Raw genomic sequence first — 26,536 nt, forward strand, 5'->3', positions numbered from 1 at the left:
TCTTAACTTTTTGCACTTCAATTTTAACTTCAAATATATTTTAATAAATATATTGTTTTAGTAATCAATCATAATTTGAAAGTAGATTAAAAGACTAAAAGTGCTTATAAGAGATAAAATTTTGAACTTTTTGTGATACTTTCATAAAAAGTGCAGAGGGTTAATTAGTAAGGACCATTTTCTTCGCCCTTGTGGTTAATACAATACCATCGTTGATCCCGGCGTATATAAAAATCATGCAAATAACGAGGATCGCAAAGTACACAAACAGAAGGGCGATTATGCCGAGGCATCGTTGTCAGTCTCTGTTCTGACGTCGCTTCCTATGAACATACCTGTAAAAAAAGTAATGCAACATATTCCCAAAATTTTCAGAAAAATATCTATACTTAGTACATTTCTAACTATATATAAAAAATAGTATAATCTATATCCATATTAATTGCTACTATGTAAAAATTATTTTTTTATTACAAATTCCTATTAAATAATCAAGTGTTCAATTTCATATTGTAATAGTTCCTAAATATAATAAATGTTCTGTGAATAATATTATTTTTTGCTTTATAATTAATTTTCTTTATTTTATTATAAATTGAAGTGGCCAAAGTTTTTGTTATATATTTGGTAATTTATTAATTTATTTACCTTTTTCTTTCTGATTCTGATTCACTTTCTTGACTAACTATTTTATCAGCTACTTCTTCCGTTGTCGATTCATCTTCTTCGCTGTCTTCTTTGCACTTCCGGCTTTTGCTTGAACTTTTACTAGAATCCTCGTTCCTAGTTTTCATTTTAATACTCTCTGATAACTTCCTATCCCTCTTCACCGACGATCTTTTATCAATTCTTTTTCTACGTTTGTCTTCATCACTGGAAATTTCAATTTTTGTGCTTTCTTCACGTGAAGATCTTTTTTTGCTATCACCTCTCTGAGATTTTCGATGTCTTCCAGAATTTTTGGAGCTAGATGTGGAATATCCGGTGTCCTGGCGCGTTTTTCTATAAAATTATAAAATTTCCAGATAATAAATTTGAAAATTTACTAGTCAATAAATTAATAGGTAATTTTTAATTATTCATTTATGTATTTTAAACCTTCTGGAATGACGAATATTTCTAGGAGAGGAATCAAATTTATCTGCTTCTTCCGTAGTTTCCTCACTATCTGAATAATTAGCCTCTATATCTTTGTCTCTTCTTCTTTTTCTTCTTCTTTCTTCAGAAATCCTTTTACTTTTTACATCTTTGTACATATCTTCTTTCGATATGATACTGATGCTAGGTACTTCAGATTTCTTCTTTATCTTGCTTCGATTCTCCGTCTGCACAACGTACAATCGGTAAAGTTGCAGCAGTATTACTAAAGTATTCTTGCACGTGAAGAAAATGTTCATGTAGCTGACTATGCGATAGTGGACGATTAAAATCAATCTGAATGAAAGGAATGGTCCATCCTGTAATATTTTGAAAGACATAAAATCTTCAGTTTCCTGCTGAAGACGTAAAAGTTCAAAAAAATTTTGAGAGAAGGTTTTTCGTGAACCGACAGGAACTTTCGGTTAAAATTTGAGATTTTGTATTGAGTTGCCACGAAAAATATTCTAATAAATAAAACAGACCTGTAGGAGCATGTTCAATGCAATTCCCCATACATCAATGCTGCAGCAACTAGTTTCAGTGTGCGCTCTCTTTTTAACGGCGTTACCGGAAGACAGTCTAGATTTTCGGGACTTGGTGGCTGTAAGGACGACTGTAAATTGCATCAAGGACCACGCCCAAATTCCTAAAGTCAAATATACTAAAACGGGTTCGCGAGCTATGCGGTCTTCTTTAAAGGAATCGAAAAATTCAATGATGTCTGCTGCTGTACCAATGTAAACCAATAATAATTGACTTAGTTGATCTCTGGTTAACTCTCCCTTTGGTAACATCCATCTTCCAATGATCAGAATTAACATCAGAAACTGCTCGATCAAAGTTACCCAGGTCTCTGTCGATATTTTTATGTCAGGTAGATTTATATTTACCTAAATGATAAGTTACAGTGTATTTATAATAATAAAATAATCACATTTATAGGAATAAATTGCGAAGTTTTATAACAATATGATATAATTCTTGAATTTCATTTTGGGGTATACAAATTTGTAATTTTTTCTATAAAAAAAATATTAATTCCGCGGCATGGAGACAGATGGATTAAAAGAGGTTATAGCCCACAGCATCGTCTCTTTGCGATCTGCACTATTCAAGAAAAATACATCTTATTTTACTATTACAAATAAACCATTCGTTTATCTCAAAAGAACCGAAGAATTCAACTTACAAGAAGTCTATAGTTTCAAGCCTCAGAAACTTTAATTTGGTCCTGTGGAAATCATTATTTTAAAAATTATACATATATATATATATTAAGCTCATGCATATTGCACAGTTTTCTAGTTACCATATGTCACTATGTGTGTTAAGAAATAGTTGGTCGGCAAAGTCACCACTGTGATACCGACCTCTCGTATTCATCCAGTCAATATGCATAAACTATATATATATACGCATAATTTTTAAAATAGTGATATTCGTGCCTTAAAATTGATAGCTTCGAATTTTGTTCTGAGAGAAAATTTCCTTTCTGTTTATAAAAAACATTGCAAATTCGATGTGTCCCAAAATGAGGTTTAGTTATATGTACATATAGTTTACAATATTGTGAATAAAATAATGTGAATTGTACCTACACCAAATGCTTTTTCTAAGTGTTTCAAATCTTCAGCTGCCAGGTTGGTTAAATCGAAATTTTCGGATATGTTCACGTTCGTTTCGAACGTTTTCATTCTCCTATCGACCTTATCTAATTCCAGAAGCCATATCGCTGGAACTACACTGCTTAGGTACAAGAAAACGGAAGGACAGAACCTTCAGAAAAAAGAAATTTTAAATATTATATTAACTTATTGCATTTCTACTCCGTCAGTAAAACAGGGTAGTTAACGATAATGTTTCTTAAAACTATAATACGTAATAAACAGAATGTTCGTCAATTATAGTGAAAATTATGGTGTAATTAAGTTTGAGATAGTAAAGATTATCTTCTTTTGTAATTGCACTCTTTCTTAATTTAATATATTGATCGTCTTCGGGAATAGTAAAAAATACGACTTTCAAGGAATCAGTCGATCAATCATATGATATGAATGGTAAAGGATATTAGAAAAAGAGGTCACTGTTACGCAGCTCTTTCTGTATATCGATAATTTTCGACGTATAGTGGATTGTGTCTCGTCCCGCTCTTATTACTAATGCTCCAATTTCCGACTGTCAAACTGAGACGGACCCACAAAAACACACCCTTTCCTTCCCGGAGGAAAGTAGGTTTGTTTTAGCGTATAGATTGTTGCATTAGAGAACTTAAATTTGGTTACTATTCTTTCTGTCTTATATATAAAGCAATGTTTATGTACAAATATTCGCAAAATATATTTGGAAATTAGATTTGGGTATTTATATATACGTATAATTAATATCTATTTAAGTTATTTCTATTTTTTAGTAAAAATGTATTTTATTATGTTATAATCATTATTATTTATATATAGAAGGTTTATATAGTAATTTTTATTTCATATAATCCCTAAATATTTCTTATTAAATTTTATTAATGAAAGGAATATTATTTGAAGAAATTTGTTAGTATTTAATATTATTATTTATTTATTATTTTGGTGTAAATTATTATTTGTGTTTTTTCAATCACGACAAATGTAATTAAAATGATGGAAAAATAATTAAATAATTAATAAATAAATTTCCGTTACTTACCATTTCCATTCTTGATTTTCCTTTATAGTAAGCGTGAAAATTCCTTCGAAAAACAGTAACAAAATTGGGCAACTCAAGTACCAAAATAGAGGATTCTTTTTAAACGTAGTTACTTGCCAAATTGCAATAAAGCCATGAGATGCGAAAACCAGTCGCGTAATTATCGCTTTAATCGTAGCTAAAAATTTTGCCATTTTCACAATAGAATTTTTGTTTTTCTATTTAATATTTTTCACTATATAATTTTGTTTATTGTCATTCACCAATTTTTTAAAACACACAAATATCTACTGGTTACACTAAGAAATAGAAAAATATTGATAATACGAATTTTTTGAAATTTTCATTTGGATATTACATTTTTTCACTGAATCATTTTTTAGAACAATGAAATAAACAATTGTTTTGCGGTACATTGAGTGTCGTTTAACTGGAGCCCACTGTATCAGAACTGGAATGAAAGTATAGAAGCTTCAGAACGTTTGTATTTCAAACAGCCGCGCGCATGCACAGTAAAGACGGTAGTAGTGCTTAGAATTTATTCTAAACATGTGTTTCTTGAAAGAAAATTCATTATATTATTAAATAATTTAATTTGAAACATTTTTCAGCTACAAAATAATTATAACAAAATATTTCATTTGTACAAAAATTACAAATTGGTAGAATAAAGTTATTTAGAAGGAAAATGTGAAACGAAAATCAAAATATAAAGAATAAATTACAATATTGTACAATAAAATATATTATTACAATAAAATACAAGAAGAAAAATTATGTAAGAGTCATTTAATAATGAAAAGAAGTTCAAAAATTTGAACCATTATGAGTAATTCGCGGTAAGCTACGTGCATGCGCGTTTGATAGTTTTGTTCCGCAATCCACAGTAAGCGCCGAACATCGTAAAAGTAAGGAAGTTCTTCATTTCTCTTAAACAAACATTCTATTTTTTCGTAGTCTTCAATAAATTTGTATACTAGAAGTAAAATAAATTATTTTCCTCATTCCTCGTTTGTGATATTTAATATGAGTTATATTATTGTTTTATATGTATATTTTAACCTTTCTTACTTCATACCAAAAAATTATGTTTAATTAATTTTTACGTAGCAATAGCCAACAAAAATGTTTTACTACTTAAAGCATTTGAATGATATCAAGGTGTAATAAATCTGTTCAAAAGTTATGAATTACTTTATTCAAGTTTGATTATCCATTTCTCACAAACAATTAAATTCTTTCTAATAATTCTATAAAAATAAAGAATCGTTGGACAGAACTATTTCTCGGTCAATTGTGTTAAAATGCATTGCTCTTGTTTAATGATACGCATTACTGCAAAAAGAAAATGAAATCCAACAGGAGTTAACAAGCATCAATAGTTTTTCCGTAACAATTTTTACTTGTAAGCAAATACGACAATTTTTCTCGTGAAATACAAAGGAATTTTGTATTTTGCAAGTGGTTTATAAAAATTTACCGTTAAACGTTTTTACAATAGATAAAGGAATTCTATTTTAATTAAAAAATGTTATTCATTCGTTAGAATAATTCTAGGCTTTATTTCATTTGAAACCTCCTTTTTGTATTGTTTTTCCAAGCAATAAATATTTCCATTTCTATGTACCATCATCTTCATTTATCGATATATTTATAATATTGCGAAAAATATTTGTTTCCTTTATCAATCTTACAAGAGTCACTACGTGGATCAGAAACTCGCTTAACACCAGAATCACATTATTTTAAAACAAGCTAATTACGATCATTTATTTGCCCTGTATAATTCACATACATTTTCACGGTTTTATCAATCATATGCAGAATTAGTTACGCTTATATTTTATTTCATTCTATTTAATGTGATTCCAACACAATCTAATTTACAACCCTTTACGTCGTTTATGTCTCATCAGGCAATTTTTTTACATCAAAATCAATACACTATTAAGTCTCGAGACCACTTATTTCGGATTTTTAAAATATAGCTACAGTTTAGTAAATAAAAGTATGCAATGAACAAAAGAGAATGAACATTAATATTATATTATTAACGAAACAATACATACTGGATATATCATGAAAAGTTTTCTCTTTTACTTATAAATTATTGAACAATGATAGATAATTTCAAGCCTGACCAGAAAATAAGACCTCAAAGGGTTATTACAAACCATTCCTAGAACCTGTATCTATGAGTGCTTTTCTTTAAAATCACCGATAAAGACGTGTGAATCATAATTTTCCATTTCTCAACCGTTTGTTTCTAATGAAGCTACAAAATAATAAATCCACTATTCGTTAATTCTATTTAATTAAGTACAAAACACGTTTCTTTAGTACTTTCGCGTGTTCTACGATCCTGTAACGTGAAGCATAAGGAAATACGCTAAACGACCTTTACATCGTACAGGAGGAAAGACTGACGACTGCTTTTTTCCCGCTTTCTCTTTTTTTCGTTTTTTTCTTCTAGTACAAGATATGCATTCGACCATTGCGCATATTTTTCAAGAAAGACTAAAAAGAATATATACATATACATATATATATATATATATATGTGTATGTATATGTATACATATATATATATATTCACGTGATCATAGTGATTTATGTGTATATATCCAATGATATATGATATATATATCATTTGTTTGTCTGGCATTTCAAATAAGTAAGTCAGATGTGTTTTTAAGCACCTTTCGACAGTTCGCCACTCGTTTACTTAGTTATTTGAAATTCTGTCATGCCCGCTTATGCGAGCCGGATAAACCTAAACTCCTCGAGGAATTCATCGACTATTAATATTTACACAGGAATTAATGCAATAATATGAGTGATATAGGTTGAATATATGAGACTACAGCCATTAATGATTAGAGCAAGTGAAAACTTAAGCCAGTACTATATTGTTTTCTCCTCTATCTTCGCAGGTTCAGAACCGAACAGTTGGCAGAATTGGATCAATACTTTTTCACCACAGAAGCTCATCGCGAACTACCCTTGATTATTTTCTGTCAGCTTCTTTTTTCCTATTAATATCAGCATTCATAATCTATTCTCTATTTTCATAAGACTGATAGTTCTGCATGTAGCTTTGAATGTGCATCCAAGCAGTCCATCAACAAATGAATTCTATTCATTGTCCTGTATTTTTCTGAACCATGTATGTAAGAAGTACAGACCGCGAATGCCTTATTGAGAAAATGGGGTTCATTGAGAAAGAGATGGAAATTAATAACGAGGTCTCTCTTTCCTTTTTTATCTGCTAGAAATAAATATCTGCTAGAAAGGGAAAGGATGACCGCGTTAATCCTCAATTGGTATTATTCGATTGTAGTTGACCTACAAAACTTTAGGATTAGTTACTTAATTTCAGAATATTCCACGCTAATTTTTATGGTATATTTTACGTCATAAAGACCATCAATAACATATATCGTGCAAAGTATAAAATACACAAATCTAAATTAAATACTTTAAAACTAAATATAATCAGACTTAAAATTAACCTTTGTTTCCTATAATCCAACAATATCAACTGAGGGCTAGGCATTTCTTTTCCAATACGGGTCACGCTCTTCATTTGGCACTCGTAGTTTGTATTTCATATGTTTATGGTTAGAACTAAGGAAGTGAAAGTAGCAAAAGCCGTGAGAAAGCAAAAAACGAATGGTAGAATTATTTTTGGTAGAATTGAGTTTAAGAATTGGTAAATCTTTTTTCTCAAATTCTCAGATATCGAGAGAATCCATCAGCTTTTGATACTTTCCATTCTCTGAACTGACGTTTAAGAATGGTATCCTGAGAGATTTCGAGAACTTTCGTGTGTTGCTTTAATCGGTGATGGAGATCTGAGCAAATCCTATTAATGCCTTGTCGTCCGGCACTTCGTTCGCTGCATGACCAGAATTCTGAAACAATGTCATTTACATTGAACTATCGTTTGATCTTCCTAGCCTCAAAATGTTGCTATGGAAGAAGGTTTACCAGTGAAAACGTTACAGTCCGCAACTGGCCGGCACTGTCTATGAGTTTTTGCAAGTTTGCAGCAATCACGACGATATCCTTGCCGTCAACCAACCCTGCACCAACTAGCTCCGCCGCGATTCCTTCGGCGGAATCTACTCCAACAGCGAATTCGAATCTGATGTCGTTAAGCTCTCGTTTCTGGTTTCTAAACAGGAAACGATTTTCTATTCAATAGGAAATCACAATTTAGGCACTATCTTCATTAAAATGTTTTTTATTATGAGAAAAAGATTAAGTTAGCAATAGCTGTGAAAGATTAGGAATTGGGTAGGAACGTACTCGGATTTGTCTTCAAGGGTGAAATGGGTTTCAGGACGTCTGTAATAAAAATATAATAACGTCAAATAAGTGAAAAAGAAAATAGAAATTTATAGGAGAGAAAATGTTTTAATTCTGAAATGAATATTTTGTGACCACATGAGACAAATATGATACATTCATTTCAATTTTGATGTGGAATTGGTTGAATATCTTGAATTTTTAAATTGCTTTATTATAAAAGGCGAGAAATGTGAGTTAACATATTCTTTATCAGCGGCCTTGAAATTTGAAATTTGAAAAGGTTGCGAATATAGTATTGAAATTAAAAAATGGTAAAATATAATTAAAAAGATATACCGTAATCTTAGCACCAAGTTTATGGGAACATTCGGCTCGGTGGCTTGCACAACAATGTGACTTCGTGCTGACTTCACTTGTCCATAAAACTCTTCTTCTGGTTCCTCTTCGGTACTAGATGCATTTTCGATCGTGTTAACCGGCAGAGCTTCTTTTCCCTCATCGCCACTAGACGCGCTACTGTCTTCTTCTTCCGAAGACCAAACCCATTCTCCTGTAACTGTTCTGTGTAGACGACCCGATGTGCCGGGTTGTCTCTTTGAAGCCTGGAATAAATACAAAAATAATAAAGTATAAATATAAATTATAAACTATTGGTTTATAAAAATTTAATAAGGAAAAGATATACCTTTTGTACTCGAGTTTCGAGACTAGGACCACAAGCTACCAAAGTCTGCTGCAAATACTTTTTATCCTTTGCTTTTTTGAAGAATGGATGTTTCAGCAGTTCTGTTGCTGTTGGTCTGTAAAATTATTCTCCTTTAATATTTATTGTATAATTTTTCAGTTTCTTTAATCCACGAAGAACCAACATTTCATTTGCAATTTTGTTTCAGTCAATTTATTACTATTGTTTGGCCCTTAATAGATTAATAGAACAATTTTTCCAGTAAAATTAACCTCTTTGTTGGGTCTTTTTGCAAGCAATCGACAATCATTTTCCGGAATGTTTTTCCATAGGCTTTGTATTGGTCTTTATCGTCGGCGGCAGTATCTAAAGTTGGTGGGTCATTTTGCAGAGTTAACATCAGCACCTTCATTGGAGGATACTTATGGTATGGAGCTGTACCACTGGCCATTTCGATGGCAGTGATGCCAAGCGACCAAATATCTGCTTTGAAATCATAGCCATGGTCCTGCAAGGATATTTGCATATCATAATTGATTTTACAATGTACGCATTAAATCGGAATGCCAATAGCGGGATCCAATCATGCTGCTCCAAACAGTTACATGCCTTTTATATTAGTAATATTAAAGAAAAGATTTTGTAGTTAATAATAAATAATCTGACGGACAAATAAAATAATTGTTACACAATTTACATGCTCAAGAGGACATACAAAAATTAAAAACCCAAAGATTGAATTTAGAATTTTTTAAGTAAGGTAGAGTAGTCTTGTGAGAATTGGATATGTGTTATGAAAAAGGAACTAGCTATTAGGTTAGTACTAGATATTAATCTCTATGAAATAAAGATATGCAATTCCAAGAAGCCTACTAAACAGAAAATATAAATATGGACACCAAAAACGCAGGCTAAGAAGATGTAATGTTACTTTCCTCTCTCACCTGCTCCATGACCTCGGGTGCCATCCAGCAGGGTGTGCCCACAAACGTGTGTCTGACTTTTTGCCTGCTTAGATCTCGACCAGTCGCTAACCAGGCACTGACACCGAAGTCGGCTATCTGCACGGTGCCATCTTCTCCTAGTAGGATATTACCGGCTTTTATGTCCCTAATATTATTCTGTTATTAAAATTTGTCTATATATTATCAGAGAATCAAATACATTCAGTTTGCACTTCATTAGAAATTATTATTTCTATAACTGATCTCCAAAATTTTTTAATTACTTCAAAAACTAAAGAAGTCCAATACAAAATTTTTTACAAATAAAAACATGTTAACCCTCCATCTGCAACCTGAGTCATTTGTGAATTATTTTTATTAGAAAATTTTTTAAATATATGACGTAAAAACTGATTGTATAGTGTAGTAGAGACATCAATAAGTATTCCAGAATTTCTTCATACTCTGGAAGCCTAGAAAAGTAACAAAATTAAGATATAAACTTGCTTGGATATAAACAACCCAGTATATCCATGGAGAGTTAATATCAATGCACTAAAAAACTGAATAATATTAGAGAACAGTAAGAATTTAAGGAAAATAAGAATATCCAAGATACTTTGCAACTTAAACGTTGCGAATTACTTTTCCTTACACAATTTCATAAATCTAAAAGGAAATTAATAATATACCTGTGGATTTGCCCATTACTATGGAAGTATTCAAGGCCTTTGAGTACTTCTCGTAAGACTGTTGCTATTGTAGCTTCATCAAACACTCCATGTTTACAGTTTGTAGTTCTGGTTTTGTGTTTGATGATGTCCAATAGGGATCCACCTTCTAGCAACCTGAGTACGAGCCAAAGCTCCTCTTTCACGACAAATGACGTGTAATATGTGACCACATTCTCGTGATTGCACGAGGACATTGCCTGTATTTCTTTCTGTTAACAAAAAGAGATTTTAAATAATTTAATATTTTGAGTAGTTATGTTTTTTTCCATAGTTCAATGTATATTATCAAATAATTTTTCTAATTTTTCCTCAATAATATGTAATGGAGAAATTACCAGAAGTTCGTCCATGCTTGTGTTCCATTTTTCCAAATTTATTCTCTTGATCGCGCATTTTTCCTGTCGAGGAATGCAAAATGCTGCGTGTACTACGGCGGTTGCACCAACACCTGAAATAAAACGAATTATTATAATACACAATTTTAAATGAAGAATATAAAAATTTTCTGCAATAAAATATTGTATAGGTTGAATCGAGTATTTGAACAGTCGATGACGTAATTATACGTCATCATACGTCGTGTCGCTATCATGACGTAGCATTCTGTAGTATACTGATGCAGGATATGTATGTACTTTTCAAATTACATCTCTTTACCCCGATTTTAAGTTTTTAATTTTTTAAGGAAAAAATGTATTATTTAATTAACAGGTTTATAAATGTAAAAAGACTTTTTTATACGGAAATTTGTCTATCAATTAATTGAATCAATTTAATAACAACATTAAATTAAAATTAATATTTAATATTTATACTTCAAAAGTTATTGTATGTATAAAAGCTGTATTAAAACCTTAAAGTAATAATCATTTTAAAAATTTATTGAAATAAAAGATGTTCTTAAAAACCTAATATAAATAGCAGAATAAATATCTCAAAACTCTATTTTTAATACTGCAACAAATTATTATACAAGAGTTACATTAAAATTTTAAGGTAGTTAATCATTTGAAACACACATTAGAAGCAAAATGTTAAAATAATTAATTATTTTAAAAATATATTCGCGGTAATGATATCTTTAAAAAAGCTAGTAATAATTCTATCTACGACAATTTATAAATATATCTGGAGAGCTTTTGCGAGTATTCTACGTATATATATTACGTTAAAAATTACTGGATCCGTTTCTCAAGCAAGTTAACTAGGTTAGGACGTATCGGGCACCGGTATACGTGCCTTGGTTGAGAGCGAGCGAGACAGTAGACTTTAAACATAGGTGTGAGAGAGATAGCCGCGTAAACGCAGACGGGGACAATGCGTCAATTTAAACCTCATTATTGACGATCGTAAAATCATCAATGTTTCAACATATTCAATTTCAAAACGTCGCGTTTTTAAGTAATGTTTCACTTAATGAGCCAAATAACTTTCTGTGTGCATAATGTCAAGAAGCAGAAGTAGCTATTCATTCGGGACCCGGTAGAGTATCATGATGTCGATCCGTATTCTGAAAAATCTCATAAATGCTTTTGTAGTTGTAGTGGATGAGGGAAATAGCGAGGTAACGATTACTCACCAATAACCTCTTTGAGCTCATAGTCGTCCTTGGTGTTCGGCCAGCCCTGCACGACCGTGGTAGAGCTCGAGAACGCCATTTTGTTCGCCAGCGTCGTGCCAAGACGTGCGTGCTTGCTGGTGCCTCGGGTGCCCCGCGCGAGAAGTAACACGCCGCTCTTTAAACGTGCGCTACCGCTGTTAGGTGCTTTCGGCTCACGTGGATCTCGCGGTTCCGCGCCTGCGCGTTGATGATTTTTCGCCGCAGGTGCGCCCGCGTTGTTCTTCGGCGGTGTCGACGCGCCGAACGACTTTTGCCGGAAAATACCCGGGGAACACGACGGCAAAACGTCTGGCGAGATTTTCCTAAAATTTAATGAAATATTTCATGTTTCATAAAGAAGGATCTGTTTTTATAACTTTACTGCGATCTTTGAGTTATTGTTTATCCATTGGTGTTTTTTTATGGCTAAGAACTTCTGAATAATCATAAAAATCCAAAGAATTTATTTAACCCTACTGTGATCTTTGGGTTATTTTCGATTCATTCGAAAATCACCCAAGAAATGGTGAAATCATATTCATGAAATATTAAAAATTGTAATATCTACATTTTATTATAATATTTATTTTAAATATAATATTTATTTCTAGGAAACTAGCAGAATAGAAAATTCAAGAGCCACAACAGAGCTAAGAATCTGCTAGCTGTAAACATTTTTTAAAAATCTTGTATATTTAATTTAAAATAGAATTACAAATATTTGATCGAGAAGATATGTTGGAGTTTGTTTAAAGGTTTGTTTCGGTAAACAATGCACGAATTAGGGACAGACTGTATTAAGGAGGCAATGACAATGTGTTTATTAAGTCTCAATTACATGTAATGTTGTCAAAATAAATGCGTCGACAAAGCGTCGACGCAACCTACGCAAGCCCCAATCTGATTCATTAAGTCGATTGGTCTTTCTTAGAGAAACCAACTACACGAGCAATAAATTCTAATTCAGAACAATTTGCTGATCCTAAAAGAATTTTCTTTCTGTTTTCAGTACTTTCGCTATTGTCATTATCATTATTTAAACAAACTCATTAAAAATCCATTCTAAGGAATAGAAAATAACTCTTATTTCACATACATACCATAGCTAGTGTATTGATACATTATATGATACTCTATAGAAAGTGTACCAAAAACACTGCAATACTCCAACATCATCTCTTTAAAGTTCACATTGTGTGTCAACCAGAAAATGAAAAATTTTATTAAATCACAGGGAAATTTAAATGTAATTTAGCCCCATTTCTGTTAAAATGATTATATTACGTCGGTGGAACCGCATTAACGAATAGATTCTAATTCAGAACAATTTACTCTAGAATAACTTTTTTCCCAGTACTTTCCCCATTGCCATTTCCATTATTTAAACAAATTCATTAAAAATCCACTCTATGGAACACAAAATAACTTTTACTTCACTTACATACCATAGCGAATGTATTATACACTGTAGAATATGTATTAGAAACACTACAATACTCCAACGTCTCCTCTTTAAAGCACACATTGTATATTAACCAAAAATTGGAGGAAAATTTAAATGTCACTTTAGCCCCATTCCTATCGAAATGATTCTATTGCGTGGATGGAACTGCATTAAAAAAATTATCGAAATAAAATTAAGCTGTATGACCTTTTTCTAACCCTGTTGCGACATGCCCTGTCCTCTTTAGAATGCACGATGTATATCAACCAAAATATGGAGGGAAATTTAAATGTCACTTTGGCCCCATTCTTATTTAGACGATTTCATTACGTGGGTGGAACTACATTAAAGAAATTATCGAAATAAAGTCAAAGCTGTGTGACCTTCCTAAAGTTGACTTTTGTGATATTTTCCTGTTGTGATATTTCTATCGGGGGTTTACTCACGTAAGTGTCGAATAGCCGAGGATTAAAGTTTATCCGACATAAGCACTGCAGTCTGGTGCGCGGAATCCGTCACTACTGTCGAACAACAGTTGAAAAGATTTTTTCGGCGAGAGAGAACGAGAGTCGCGTGATACGTGACCGCGATATTAAGGTTAATCCTGGCCCGTCTGTCCAAGTCCCACCATAAACTCGGCACGCTCGTCGCGATTAGTAATTGAAGTGCTTTCATCATTGTTCGCGCGTATATCGAGAAGCAAGTTAAATAGAGAAAGAGGAAAGGAGAAAAGACAGAGAGAATCAAAGAAATGAGCGGGAAAGAGAAACAGGGATGCCAATCGCGGCACAGTCGAAGAAAACAAAGATGGAAAATGAAAGAATAGGTTAATACGTTGATTGTCGCACGAATTTCCTATATCTTGACCTAGGAAACACAACAGATCGAAATATACTATGGCATAATATTTAATTTTTGTAAAATTAAATTGTTAATTATTGTATTTGCACACATTTTTTCTAACAATATTATTTACAGACTGCGGATTTTTATTGCGAATTCGTATTTTTGTAAATTTAATTAAACAAATGAAATCTAAGTAGAAATTTATTTCATCCATTGAATATTATAACAAATTTTCTATATAAAAGGACAAAAAATTCACAACCTAGTTACTTTAATCATTCACGTTATTAACAGTTTGTTAGTTTATGAAATTTATCTTATTTTAATTGCTCTAAGAAATTTGGTAATGTAGGTGACTCATGACCAGCGTGGTAGTCAACGTGTTAAGAAGAAAATAGACGGAAAATTGTAAAATTTGAAAGTTTAGGAAAGGACAGGAAATCAAAGAATAGAATTGGTGTGTTTTTATGGGAAAAAAAGGATAAAAGAAAGTGTATAAAGGATAAAGAACATGACAATATGAAAATGAAAGGACAAAGAAAATGACAATATCGAATGTATCTTTCGAGTTATCGATATCAATATCAGGACGTGTCAATCGACACGATTAAAAAATTCAATTAAATGGTAGGCGATCAAATAGCTACGTGGAGATATTAGATTTCAGTATTTGCAAAAAGATCTATTGTCGATGTTCTTTACTTTTGAAATGACAAATGACCTAATGCGATCAAATCCTGTGGGTGATATAAAAGAGCTTGATAAAAGTTGAGAGAGCAGTGATCAGGCTCACGGCTTCTAATACAGGTGGCTTTTTGGACAGCACTATCGTTGAAGCTAGACAAATTGAAGATTTTACCATTATGCATCGATTAGGTTATATTACCATGGTAAGTATTCACAAAATATACTAGGAATTTTATAAAAAATTTTAACTTGAAAGTTTCAATCTTCAAAGTTTGTGCTCGCTAAATTACGAATTTATAAATTGTATAATTTCAAACCTAGAAACTTGCATTCCAAAGTTTAAAATTTCTAAACTTGGATTAAAAAAATTTCAGATTTCAAAATTTAATTACCAAAGTTGCAAATGTGAAGATGTCACATTTATAAACCTTTATTAAAAAATTCCAAACCTCAAAATTTAAATACCAAAATTTAAATACCCAAGTTTCAGATTAAAATATTTCGAACTTTTTTATTTGAATCCCAAATTTTGATTGTTTATAATCTAAACACCAAAGTTTTAGAAGTATAATTTTAAATTTGAAAATTTGTGTTTAAAGTCTTATGGAATGGAAGTTATAGCGAGGAATAACAATGTATATTGCAAAATGTTTGCACTTTTGCGTACATAATCGTATCCTATATATATAACATGCTGGCAGCTTTAAACACTTTAATTATCATGGATGTACTACTACGTCATTAAGAAAACTTGCGTTGTTTGCCATCGAACCATTAGTACGTCTCCGTGTGTTCACCATGCCCATTCGTAATAATTCATTTAGAAAGACATTAAACGCACTCGTTAATTTGTAACGTAAATTGCGATTAAATTTAGCGTTTCCAAGTTTAAATTTATCGTCGCACATATAATTTTAACAAGCATGCAGACGATACAAGAAATTAACTGAAAACAAATCAAATCGGCACTTTAACTAGACATATGGTAATCGCCTTTGAGATTAGTTCATAAAAATTTATCGATTTTACAATTATAATAACTATGGTTACAATTTCAAATACCTTTCAATAGACAATGACAAACAACAATTCGAATATTTAACATTTCAATAATTTATATTAATAATTGTTTTTAAGATTGATTCGTAAAAATTTTATCCGCTTTATAATTTAACAATTGTGAATAGAATTTCAGGTACGTCTGTGCTTTTTAGAAACGAACAACAGTTTGAATGTATCTCAAATTTCAATAAGTTCTGTTGACATTAGAAATCCCTAGACAACTCTCCAGTAAGCAAAACCGGTCACGTGACCACACGCGCAACAATCCATCATTATTAAATAACCGAATAACCGTCAATGCTTTTGAATTCGATGCAACGCAATTTAAAACGAACCTTCTAAAACCACAATTGAAACGAATTGCTACGTGGGGAGGGTCGATGAAATTCCGAATTACACGAGCAAAATGAGAACAATGCTGGTACTCACCTATTTCTCCCGAGTACTAATGTCGTCAAGAACCTGTTGTCTTGAAACTTCAATCCTTCTTCTGTAGACATAGGCGCCGCGGCGCCAAGCGTGCCGGTCTTACGTTGCCTCATGCTGCCCGTAATTCTGCGAACAAACGAACGTCTAAGTTACACCGGTTGCATACTGCAGGGGTGCCTCGCGCTTGTGCTGAATACATTTGTTAATTAATAATTACACTGCTTAAATTTGTTAATCAATACTTACGCTGCTCTCTCTAATGAATATACTACGGGTTTTTATACAAATTCATATTGTTGAGAATATAATTAAAAAGGTAGAATTTTAATAGGAAATTATTTTACTCGCCAAGCATTATAGAGAGCAATACACTTTGCATATTTCATATTATTCTTTTACATTATGTGTATTTTGTGAAACATCGCAAATTTCATGTAAATGCATAAATATCCAGAATCTGCTAATTAGATATTTTTATTGTAATATTCTCTGAACTTTCTCCCATTTGATTGAATATTGTTGAACATTGTTTGGAGTTTATATTGTTGAATGTACAATTTTTAGTTTTTCATCTTTCAATATTGTTGTAATGGAATAGGAACTACAGAATGCTTTTTCTGTCCTGGCAACATATTATTTGCATTCGTCCAGAACGCTGACTGAGGTCCCCGTGCTGTCAGCGTGTGGAATATTTCTAAATTGGCGGTCAGTCGATTGTCACCTAAATACCTAAATGGAATAATTGGAGCTGGATTGGCCTTACCGGCTATTTTTAGCCAGCATCAAGGGGTAGCCTCTATCTGGCTACCTAAAAATAATCTCACAGCGAATGGACCTTTGGTTGTTTTCAGTCTGTAGCCCTAAGAAATATTTTAGATATTCTAACATATGATAATAATTCAACATTTTCATCGATTTAAAATGAAACAGAAGAATAAAGTAGGTAAAGTTAGGGTCAAGGTATTCAAAGATACAGAACATTATAACGAGTCAAATTTCATGGTTTTGAAGAATAATTCTCATTTTTCGAATAGCTATTTTATTTAGAATTTTCGTACACGTCATTCGCGATTTGCTAATAGGATTAAATTCGTCCTCGCGAAAATGTCTTGACAGCATGATCTAATTGTCTCTTTAAACACAAGATACTCGTGTGCATTCCTTCTTAATATAGTTATACACAAGCTCTCTGTCTTGAGTAAAAAATATTCCCCAGCAGATTTCCCCTAGCAACGGAAAGTTTTATCTTAAAAAAAAGTTGTCACCAAAGTGTTAACTGGACTCGTTACATTCTTCAGATGTTCGATTACATCCAAAGTATTTAAAAAGGGCAAACAGTTACAGAAAAAAGGAAACGCCATATGGAATTAGTATTAGCAGAAATTATCTTCAGCAAATTGAGTAATTGTATTTATCGACTGTTGATAAAAGAGTCAAAAGAATTGCAAAGAACTTATTGCAAATTTGAACAATAAAACTAAGTAATTCTAATAAGTATCAATTAAAAACAGATGAATATGTAAAAGAGACAGAATGAAGAAATAAAAATTTGTGAGGATCATGCGAGATGAATGTAGGTAGAGCGACACGTCGACTATAGACTTAAATTAAAGTCTCTGTTCTGCTCAGGAAATGAAACTTTTAACCCAAATAAGATGCTCGTGCATAAGCTGCGACAAGCTTTGAAATAGCTCTATAACGGAGAAAGGGAAAAATTTCTTTACAAATATTTATAAAGACAATTATACTATTTCCAAATATGATGACTAAACAATTTCAGTTTCACTAAAATTAAGTTTTAATCTTTTGTTAAAGAATGTAAAGCGAGAAATTTACATTTTTATTGGCTAAGTCACAGTGGCTAACTAACCGAAAGGAAATGTATAGACTCCAGTCTTACAAAGTGGAAAACAGAATGATTAGAACACTTGCTGCCTTATGACTGGCAACATGGAGCGAATAACGTATTGAAACAACAGTAAACACATCACGTAGTATTTTAATGGGATTCTTGCCACATGGTTACCACTTATGACAAAGAATTTAATTGATTTCCTAAATTAACGAGTCTAATAGCCTCTTCTCTGCTAATCGTTCCCGTTTGCAAGCCGCGTCCCGTCCACAATTTCGTGTTCTGAATTGCGTGCTAGCCGGCTATCTTCTCCACTTCCTAACAAATGAAATTACACAGTTTCTCAATTGAAAAATAGTCCATATTATTCTCTAATTAATATGCCATAGCAGAATTTATATAATTATATATTTTTTATTTTTTTATTTGAACAAAGTTTACAAGTTGATCACTTTGACTATTATTCTTTGTTTAATATATTATAGAAGAATTTTTATAATTGTAGTAATTCTTTTTATTATTTTGGTGAATAATTTTTGATGAAATTTATAAGTTAATGACCTTGACTATTGTCTTCTATCGTGATAGTATTTTTATTTGATTTTATGTCTTTTAATTGATAGCACATTCAACTCTGATAGTTGAACGTAATGGTATAAAGGCTATTAATAAATTTAAATGAGGCTAATACGTTTTGCAAAGTTCCAGTAAACGAGTGTGTCGACTGTCCACGAGAAATTCCCGGCAAAAACTGTTCGAAATAGGTCAACACTTGCTGATCCTTGTCAATATTATCAAAGAGAGCACATGTTTGTGTTTAATTTTTTCTTTGACAGCAGTTACGTGAACACTTATTCTACTATACTTTATTTCATAATTGATGGTACACAGACATGTCTTTTTCAGTATATAGATAGTCACTTTGTGCAGGCACATTAATTCTTCAAACAACTAAAAAAAAAAAAAAAAAGGATAATATAGATTTAGAAAAGGAAAAATGAAGAAGAATTTGAAGCAAAATGCTACCATAATAATCTTATGTCTATCTTAATTTCTTAGATACCACGTGAATTTATTGAAACGACTTTGCATTGAGACCAAGTCAAGTGGCGTACACGTTTCAACAAACAATCTGATGATTTTAGATTAGATGACCCCTGCCATTATTCAGTTCCTGATTTTTTTCTACTCGTTTAATTTTTTAATTACGGGCGAACACCATAAATCATAATAAATCATAATTTTTGACGATGTTCAAGATGTTTTTCTGAAGAAAAGAAGAAGGAGAATTTCGAGTGACCAACTGCTTAAGTTCTGTCTAACGGTATTCGTCAATGGAACCTTTGCTCAGGAGGTCGAGGGTCAATTGGTTATTAACTCAGACAGCAGTAACGGCTATTAAACCGTTTCACTGTCATAAAAATTGCCGTAAAAAAGCGAGGAAATCACGTTCTTGCACTAGTCATCCCAAAATCAGGATACTAAAAATGCGACAATCAAAACTGTAGTAGATCATTATCCATTCCTCCTTAAGAGTGTCAAGCATTCCTCAGTGTAGAATTCTATGAATTCTGACGTAATTCCACTTTGGTCTACTTATCCTGAGAATTTTACTAGAAAGAGAATTAACACTCAAATCATCAATGATCAAAGTATAAAACATATACCAATGAAAGAATAAAACCTACATGCCTATTATCTATGAACCTTACAAAGGAGAAGAAAATCTCTCTAAAAAATTGGTCTGCGACCAATAATTCATCCATCCTTCAACTACTTTCAACCACAAACACTAACAGTTTCTTAGAAATTCTAAGCAAACGGTCCCAATAATGCCAGTGTTCCCATTTGCAACCAATAATACTGCCTTGAAGCATAAACTACCATTGCATTCCATTTCCACCCAGTTTATCTTCATCGTTGGACAACAAACAAGCATCAAAGCATATAGGGAACAGAAAGCACAGCAGCTTATCTGAAGTTATCTCTTATCTGCTTATATCTCACCTGTCGGACGTTGACTTCACAGATCCATTCGCGTACAGGTCGGCTGCCATATCAATCGTGCTGGTCCACTCACATCTCCTTCCACTTGGACACGTGTTTGTTCCAGAAGAAGATATCGGTCCGACCGATTTCACCGGCTGTCTCTAAACAGCCAGAAAAAAAAGAAAAAAGAAACAGTTCACTAACAATGGCCAACCTTGACCGAGTTCGTTCTCACTGGACCAGTGAGCCGGTCCCAAAGCACGATCACGTTTTTGGACACCCTTACGGGAATCGTCATGTCGATTTCTTCAATGATTATAATGATGCAAATGCTCCTTTCACTGTCTACGGTATTGAGATAAGTTGGAAGAAGCACACGTTGGAAGGACGCAATTCGCTGGATACCGGAACGTGGAGTAGCAAAAACGTCACTGCTGGCAGAGTTGCAGTCGGATCGTCCTGAGTTTGTCGTCGACTGAACTATGTCAGACGGGGGCACTGTCAATTGGATAACTACCTACTACACAGCGACGTGCCACCGCGTGGAGAATACGCTTGATAGCGGTCCGAGCTGACGACCTCCCCTCCTGAAAGTGTTAATTCACTTTTAATTTTGCCCATTTGGTGAACAATGCTTTAGTTTTAGTTATTAGACACTTTGAGGTGTAATAATTGTTACTGACTTAGGGTTTAAGATGTATTATTGGGAGAAGAAAGTTTTAAGGCACCTTTAGAGAAGAGTTTCTATTTTTTGGATTTCTAATCATTAGACTATGAATATTTGTGCATTTATGGGGGATTTAAAAGTAGAAGTGATGATTTCCAAAAATTCCATGATTTCACTTTCCTAATTACATCCATAGGAATAAAAATATTAATCCAAAGGAACCTACAGTAGAGGAATAATTTATAAACAGAAATATTAAATTAAAGTGTCCATTCTCAAATTACAGTTATCTCTGGAAAAGGTTTATAGCAGTTTTAATGACTTAGAGTATTTTTTTAATTTTTTGATCAATAACTCTAGTTAAAGAGAACCTTTTTTGAACAGAAAATTAGCTTGAAATTTAAAAATTATGAAATTTGTTGTTTAGTATTAGCTAGTATAGTTGAATGTTTTATTGTTTCCAAATTACTCCTCTGTTTTTGCTAGGTGAGTACTATTCCACAGTCAATTTAAAGGCAGAGTCACAGAGATCGGCACGGGGAAGACCAATTTATATCATACGACGCGAAGCACATCAGCTCAATCACGATCGACCTTGCTGACCGGTTCATAATCTGTTTTTCGCGGGACTAACATCATCTTCAAAGATTCGTCAACACACTACTCTGATTTCTGACATCACTAACCAATTGATCACGAGACTAGCTCGATTAATCCTCTGTTAAATTTCAATTAATGATCTTCATTGAACTAGTTTAATATATCTTCACCACGCTGCTGCTGCCGTAAATACTTTAATATAATTCCAGTCAATATATTGAAAAATTAATTTTATATATTCTTTTGTATGTTCTCTTTTTATAGACGTTTATTGAAATGATAAAGACGATGATATCATGAGTTTTTAATGATATTTCGTGACATCATGTTGCGTCATCGTTAAAATTTAAGCATTGACGGAGGTCTCAGTCAACGTTAGAGACCCATCAAACTTGATAAAGCATAAATCGTATGCAGAGGGTTCTACCAAGTGGGAATGGAAGTGGAGTGAATCAGTCGTTTAATAATGTAGTAACTGACAAAATGCCAGTACGATTGTCGATTATTGATGTTTCACGTTTTTCGCAGCTTTGATCCTCTAGACTTGATCTTTCAATATTTCTCCTTACTATAATAGCCAAAATCTTTATTCTGTTAATACAGTATAACTACATTTGTAGCTAATCTAATTCTCATTATGCAATTCGTAATTTCTTGAATTGCATTCTCTATAATGTATCTTATATATATATATATATATATATATATATATATATATGTATATAAGCTGTACTGTATTAGTGTTATATATACTAGGATTATATGTATACATATATATATATATATATATATATATATATATATATATATATATATATATCTTTTTTACTGGATAATTCATATTTAAAATAAGGAAATTCATTTCTTAATCGGAGTAAAAAATACAATGGAAATTTGACAATTCATAAAAAAAGTGAGTTCTATTTTATAATTCCTAAATTTTTTTTATAGTTTGCAGCTGTAGGAGTGTTAGGGATGGATTCTTACGATCTCTACAAGAAGTGCAACAGAAGTTTTCAGGAATTAAAGAAACTGGATGTCACACAGTATCATGATCCTAGATATCATCCTCCCCTGGGGCGGGACCTCTTCTATCTACCTGAAGAAGAATATATCGAAAAGCTTGAGAACGGGCAGCAACGACCCCTTAATAGGGACAATAGAAATTCATTGCCTGTCAGTCATACTGTACTCAACAAAGAGAAATAAATGGAAAGCGAAGTCTAACATTTTGTACTTTGTCTATAGGACTATCATAGTCTATGTGAAACTGTAACGGAAACAGTGCGGCTAGATGATTCTGAATACGAGTACCAACCGCCTCTTTATCACGAAGTTTACTGTAAAAGTCACAATTTGCTAGATAGCTTGCAACGCGCCACGAATCCATCGAAGCAGGTAGATTGAAAAATAAAAAAGAAATTCGATAGTTTTAGCAAAATTACCTCAAATTTAGAGTATATGTAAACTTCCATTGAATAAAGTACTGTAGTTAGTAATTTAGGTGTTCCTTGAGTAGAGAAAGTCTGGAATCTGAAAGAAATGATTGTTTTATTCTCATAGTTGTAATACCTGAGTGAAATTGTGAGTGTACAATAGTTTCTCTATTTGAAGTTAATTTAGCATTTTAGAATATATTAGGTTTCTATGATGGCAATTGTCAACAAATTAATATTTATATATTGCGAATGCAATAACATAAAATATTAACCTTTGCCAATGACCAGCCTTGGAAGATCTCTGTAGAAGCTGAAGATCTCTTGTTTCTGTTCTTGTATTAAGTGAAGTATATTTATTTCAGAAATGCGTGCATAATGGCTTTCATTGCGTGCAAAGAAGTAAAAGCTTGTTATTGGTAAGGCGGCGATGGGAGAACGAATGTTGGGAACCTTTCGTCAAGCAGATTGCCAGTGGTTGTGATTGCATGTGGCCAAAATCTGTCCTAGGAGATATAACTAATCATTACTAGTCTGCAATAGTCTATGTGTAGTCCATAGGTGAAGCAGGAAGGTTAACGATCAAGGAATGGAAAGATAAATTCATTTGGCATCACATTTCAATCCACTGATCACTTTGCAGTGGTGCAGAAGATAGAATCATTATGTATATTATGAATTATATCTAAATTTGTGATCTATATTATTTGTTAGTTAAAGTTATTTATTTCATTGTTTTCTTTTTATGTAGCTATAAGTGCTTAACAAAATAAAAACGATTTTTTTGTTCTTTTACCTAGAATTTATTCTATGTGGTAAACGTATATTAAAAATAGGAAGGAAAAATATTATGATATAAAACTATTTTGTTTACGTGACACATTTATTATTTCCACGAGTTCGCCTTGTGTTTTGGCAAAAAATGAAATCCTTCAGGCACTTTTCCTAGTAACATTTCTCTGAAAATGAAGTCTAAGTTAAAACAAAGCAAATGCGTTAGATATGACATTGAAATAAAATATTTTTACGATAATTTAATCCAGTCTGCACAATTTGAACTGGCCATTAGCGTTTCCATATCATCACGGCCTCTATAAAATGGAGGTCTTTCATTAATCCTTTGTGGTGGTTTCTCTAATATTCCAACAGGAATATACCTAAATAAAAATAGAATTTAATAATTTACACAACATATGTATAGAAATGTACATATGTATATATGTATAAAAAATCAAAATTACCTATGCAAGAAAGATATCCACTCCAACATAAACCTCCTTGTTGTCTCGACGCCACGAGTGTCCGAGCCCCAATGTTCAAGGCCATATTTAGAATATTTTCTCAAGATCTCAAATCTTTCTGAACTTGATATATCAATCAACTTCTTTTCTTTTATTTCAGTGAATATCCATGGCTTTATCAATGCCCCACGTCCTATGGTGATGCCATATATAGAAGTGTATGCATCTTGAACTCTTCGATAATCATCATATGATAAAATGTCTCCATTTCCAAATACTGGAATAGGATCAGCTAGTTTCGCGCATTTTTCTATATAATCCCAATCAGCTAACTTTGTATACCTTTGTTCACGTGATCTTCCATGAACCTACATTAATTTACAATTAATAGTTAATATTTTTTAACATAATTTATTAGTCTTATCATAACAACTTCAGAGTATAATTAACTTACTCACAGTAATCATGGACACACCCCAATCACGAAACTTTGGCATCAAAGTATGTGCAATAGGTTTATCTATGTAAACCCCTGTTCTAGTTTTTACAGTTAAAGGTATATTCATAACCTGATTAACAGATTTCACAACAGTTTCTAGAACATTTAATCGATTCAGCATACCACTGCCTCCTCCCTGTCTATAAATTAGATCTATGGGACAACCAAGATTCAAATCAATGAAATCAATATCAATTTCTTCATTCAGCAACTGTGCACATCTTGTTAATACTCCTGGGTTGTTTCCACAAAGCTGTACACCAAAAATGTCTTCGGATTCATGTCTTTTTACCAAAGCCCATTCTTCATGTGCTCCTTTCAATATCCTTGGCGCCAGAGCCATCTCTCCACAAGTTATGTCTGCTCCATATTCTTTGCATATTCTTCTAAATGGTAAGTTGCCTACTGTTGTCAATGGGCTTAACAATATCTTATTCCTCCAATCAATTTTTTTCTTTTCTGAGTCCCTACATTTTATTAAATCATAATCTTCAATAGGGCCAAGTTTCTTCTCTGTATTTTGAGTCTCACGAGCTTTATTCTTAGATTCATTAATAGAAGTATCTAATATTGGACTATCTTTTACCTCCAATTTATCTCTGTCCAAGGATTCATCAATTTGTTTAATTTTTTCTATCTCTGGCTCTTGTTTAACCTTTTTTGTTCCTATATTTTTCCTAGATGGTCCATTTGCCCTAACAATATTTTCAGATTTAGAAAAATTATATTTGTGTTTTCTTAATTGTGTCTGAATATCTTTAGCTAAATGATTTTTTGTAGAAGGAGGCCTTTTCCTAAATTCGTCCATTTTTTCCTTGTCAATAATATTCAAACCTTCTTTTGTCAAGTGTTTGGAACCCATCCTACAGGCAGCACCACGTGGACACCTGCCGGTGAGCTCAAAGATATAGCATTCATCAGTGATATCATCTGGCTTAATCTTTAAATATTCAACTCTGTTGTGCAAAAATATGCACTGATTATTATCACATTTCCTTTCAGGCTCATCTACTGCTTGGTCAGCTATCCAGGGACATAAATTCAGTTCACGCTGTGTCTTAAATGGTGGTGGCCTTGCTTTGTTTTGCCCCCTGAGCTTTTCTTTTTTATCATCATTTTTAAGCTTTTTGGTTGGAGGCTCATCCAATATAGAAACATCCTCACTTAAATTAGTTGTATTATTTGATACTTTCTGCTTGTCAGTCTCAGTCAAACATTTTTCACTTAGAAGTCTTACATGATCTTCTATAATAAACCTGTGACATTTTATTACGGATAAATTTATTATACAAAAATAAAAGCATTTTTTTTATCGGAAGATAAATTACTTAAGAAAATATTACGACATAGAAGTATTTTTGTGATCTTTATTTTATTGCGTTCGACAGAAAAGTTTTGCATAATGACAGAATGCCACGCGGTTTGAACAAATCGAGGTTATGTAGTTATATATGTTATTTATATGAGTTACCTTGAAAAAATTGAATGTTAATAGTCAAAATAACAATGATTACTTACTCTTCTTTAATTAAGCAGACACCTTTTTGTTTATCATCACTGTAATCAAATGAACAATCTTCCACACATTTTTCACTGTAATCTGCCATTTCAAACAAGTCGATTGCCTGAATAGATTTCGAGAGATCGATCAGTCGAGAACTCTGAGAATTCACGAATCAGTGAAAACG

General features: G+C 32.4%; 4 protein-coding genes and 1 long non-coding RNA gene across 6 annotated transcripts; 2 read left to right on the forward strand and 3 right to left on the reverse strand.

Moving 5' to 3' along the window:
* Window positions 1–191: 191 nt before the first annotated feature.
* On the reverse strand, window positions 192–4,026 carry LOC126874507 (transmembrane protein 26). The gene is made up of 6 exons (XM_050636685.1): window positions 3,820–4,026; window positions 2,739–2,916; window positions 1,623–2,030; window positions 1,099–1,457; window positions 649–1,002; window positions 192–335 (listed from the first exon to the last, which is right to left on the reverse strand). The coding sequence occupies exons 1-6, from the start codon at window positions 4,011–4,013 to the stop codon at window positions 299–301; spliced, it is 1,530 nt and encodes a 509-aa protein (XP_050492642.1). The 5' UTR covers window positions 4,014–4,026; the 3' UTR covers window positions 192–298.
* Window positions 4,027–4,994: 968 nt separating this feature from the next.
* LOC126874492 (serine/threonine-protein kinase OSR1-like) lies at window positions 4,995–23,532 on the reverse strand. The gene is made up of 14 exons (XM_050636651.1): window positions 23,384–23,532; window positions 23,118–23,205; window positions 20,692–20,992; window positions 20,424–20,566; window positions 16,565–16,690; window positions 12,076–12,419; window positions 10,832–10,944; window positions 10,455–10,705; window positions 9,763–9,928; window positions 9,091–9,326; window positions 8,819–8,933; window positions 8,470–8,735; window positions 7,810–7,996; window positions 4,995–7,733 (listed from the first exon to the last, which is right to left on the reverse strand). Exons 3-14 carry the CDS (start codon window positions 20,701–20,703, stop codon window positions 7,656–7,658), a joined length of 2,037 nt encoding a protein of 678 aa, XP_050492608.1. The 5' UTR covers window positions 20,704–20,992; window positions 23,118–23,205; window positions 23,384–23,532; the 3' UTR covers window positions 4,995–7,655.
* LOC126874582 (uncharacterized) lies at window positions 12,426–13,131 on the forward strand. Its single transcript, XR_007692886.1, has 2 exons — window positions 12,426–12,622; window positions 12,708–13,131. It is a non-coding gene; the product is annotated as an uncharacterized LOC126874582 (long non-coding RNA).
* LOC126874550 (uncharacterized) lies at window positions 13,919–23,903 on the forward strand. 2 transcript variants are annotated; one of them, XM_050636778.1, is made up of 5 exons: window positions 21,700–21,857; window positions 21,937–22,161; window positions 22,624–22,848; window positions 22,921–23,070; window positions 23,474–23,903. In XM_050636778.1, the coding sequence occupies exons 2-5, from the start codon at window positions 22,084–22,086 to the stop codon at window positions 23,639–23,641; spliced, it is 621 nt and encodes a 206-aa protein (XP_050492735.1). In that variant the 5' UTR covers window positions 21,700–21,857; window positions 21,937–22,083; the 3' UTR covers window positions 23,642–23,903. The 2 variants fall into 2 exon arrangements, with proteins under 2 accessions (XP_050492736.1, XP_050492735.1); XM_050636779.1 differs by lacking the exons at window positions 21,700–21,857; window positions 21,937–22,161 and adding an exon at window positions 13,919–15,276.
* On the reverse strand, window positions 23,888–26,502 carry LOC126874495 (tRNA-dihydrouridine(47) synthase [NAD(P)(+)]-like). Its single transcript, XM_050636654.1, has 5 exons — window positions 26,367–26,502; window positions 24,808–26,104; window positions 24,350–24,717; window positions 24,137–24,265; window positions 23,888–24,067 (listed from the first exon to the last, which is right to left on the reverse strand). Exons 1-5 carry the CDS (start codon window positions 26,453–26,455, stop codon window positions 23,995–23,997), a joined length of 1,956 nt encoding a protein of 651 aa, XP_050492611.1. The 5' UTR covers window positions 26,456–26,502; the 3' UTR covers window positions 23,888–23,994.
* Window positions 26,503–26,536: the final 34 nt, after the last annotated feature.

The sequence above is a fragment of the Bombus huntii genome, chromosome 16, assembly GCF_024542735.1.
Source record: "Bombus huntii isolate Logan2020A chromosome 16, iyBomHunt1.1, whole genome shotgun sequence".
Lineage (NCBI taxonomy): Eukaryota > Metazoa > Arthropoda > Insecta > Hymenoptera > Apidae > Bombus > Bombus huntii.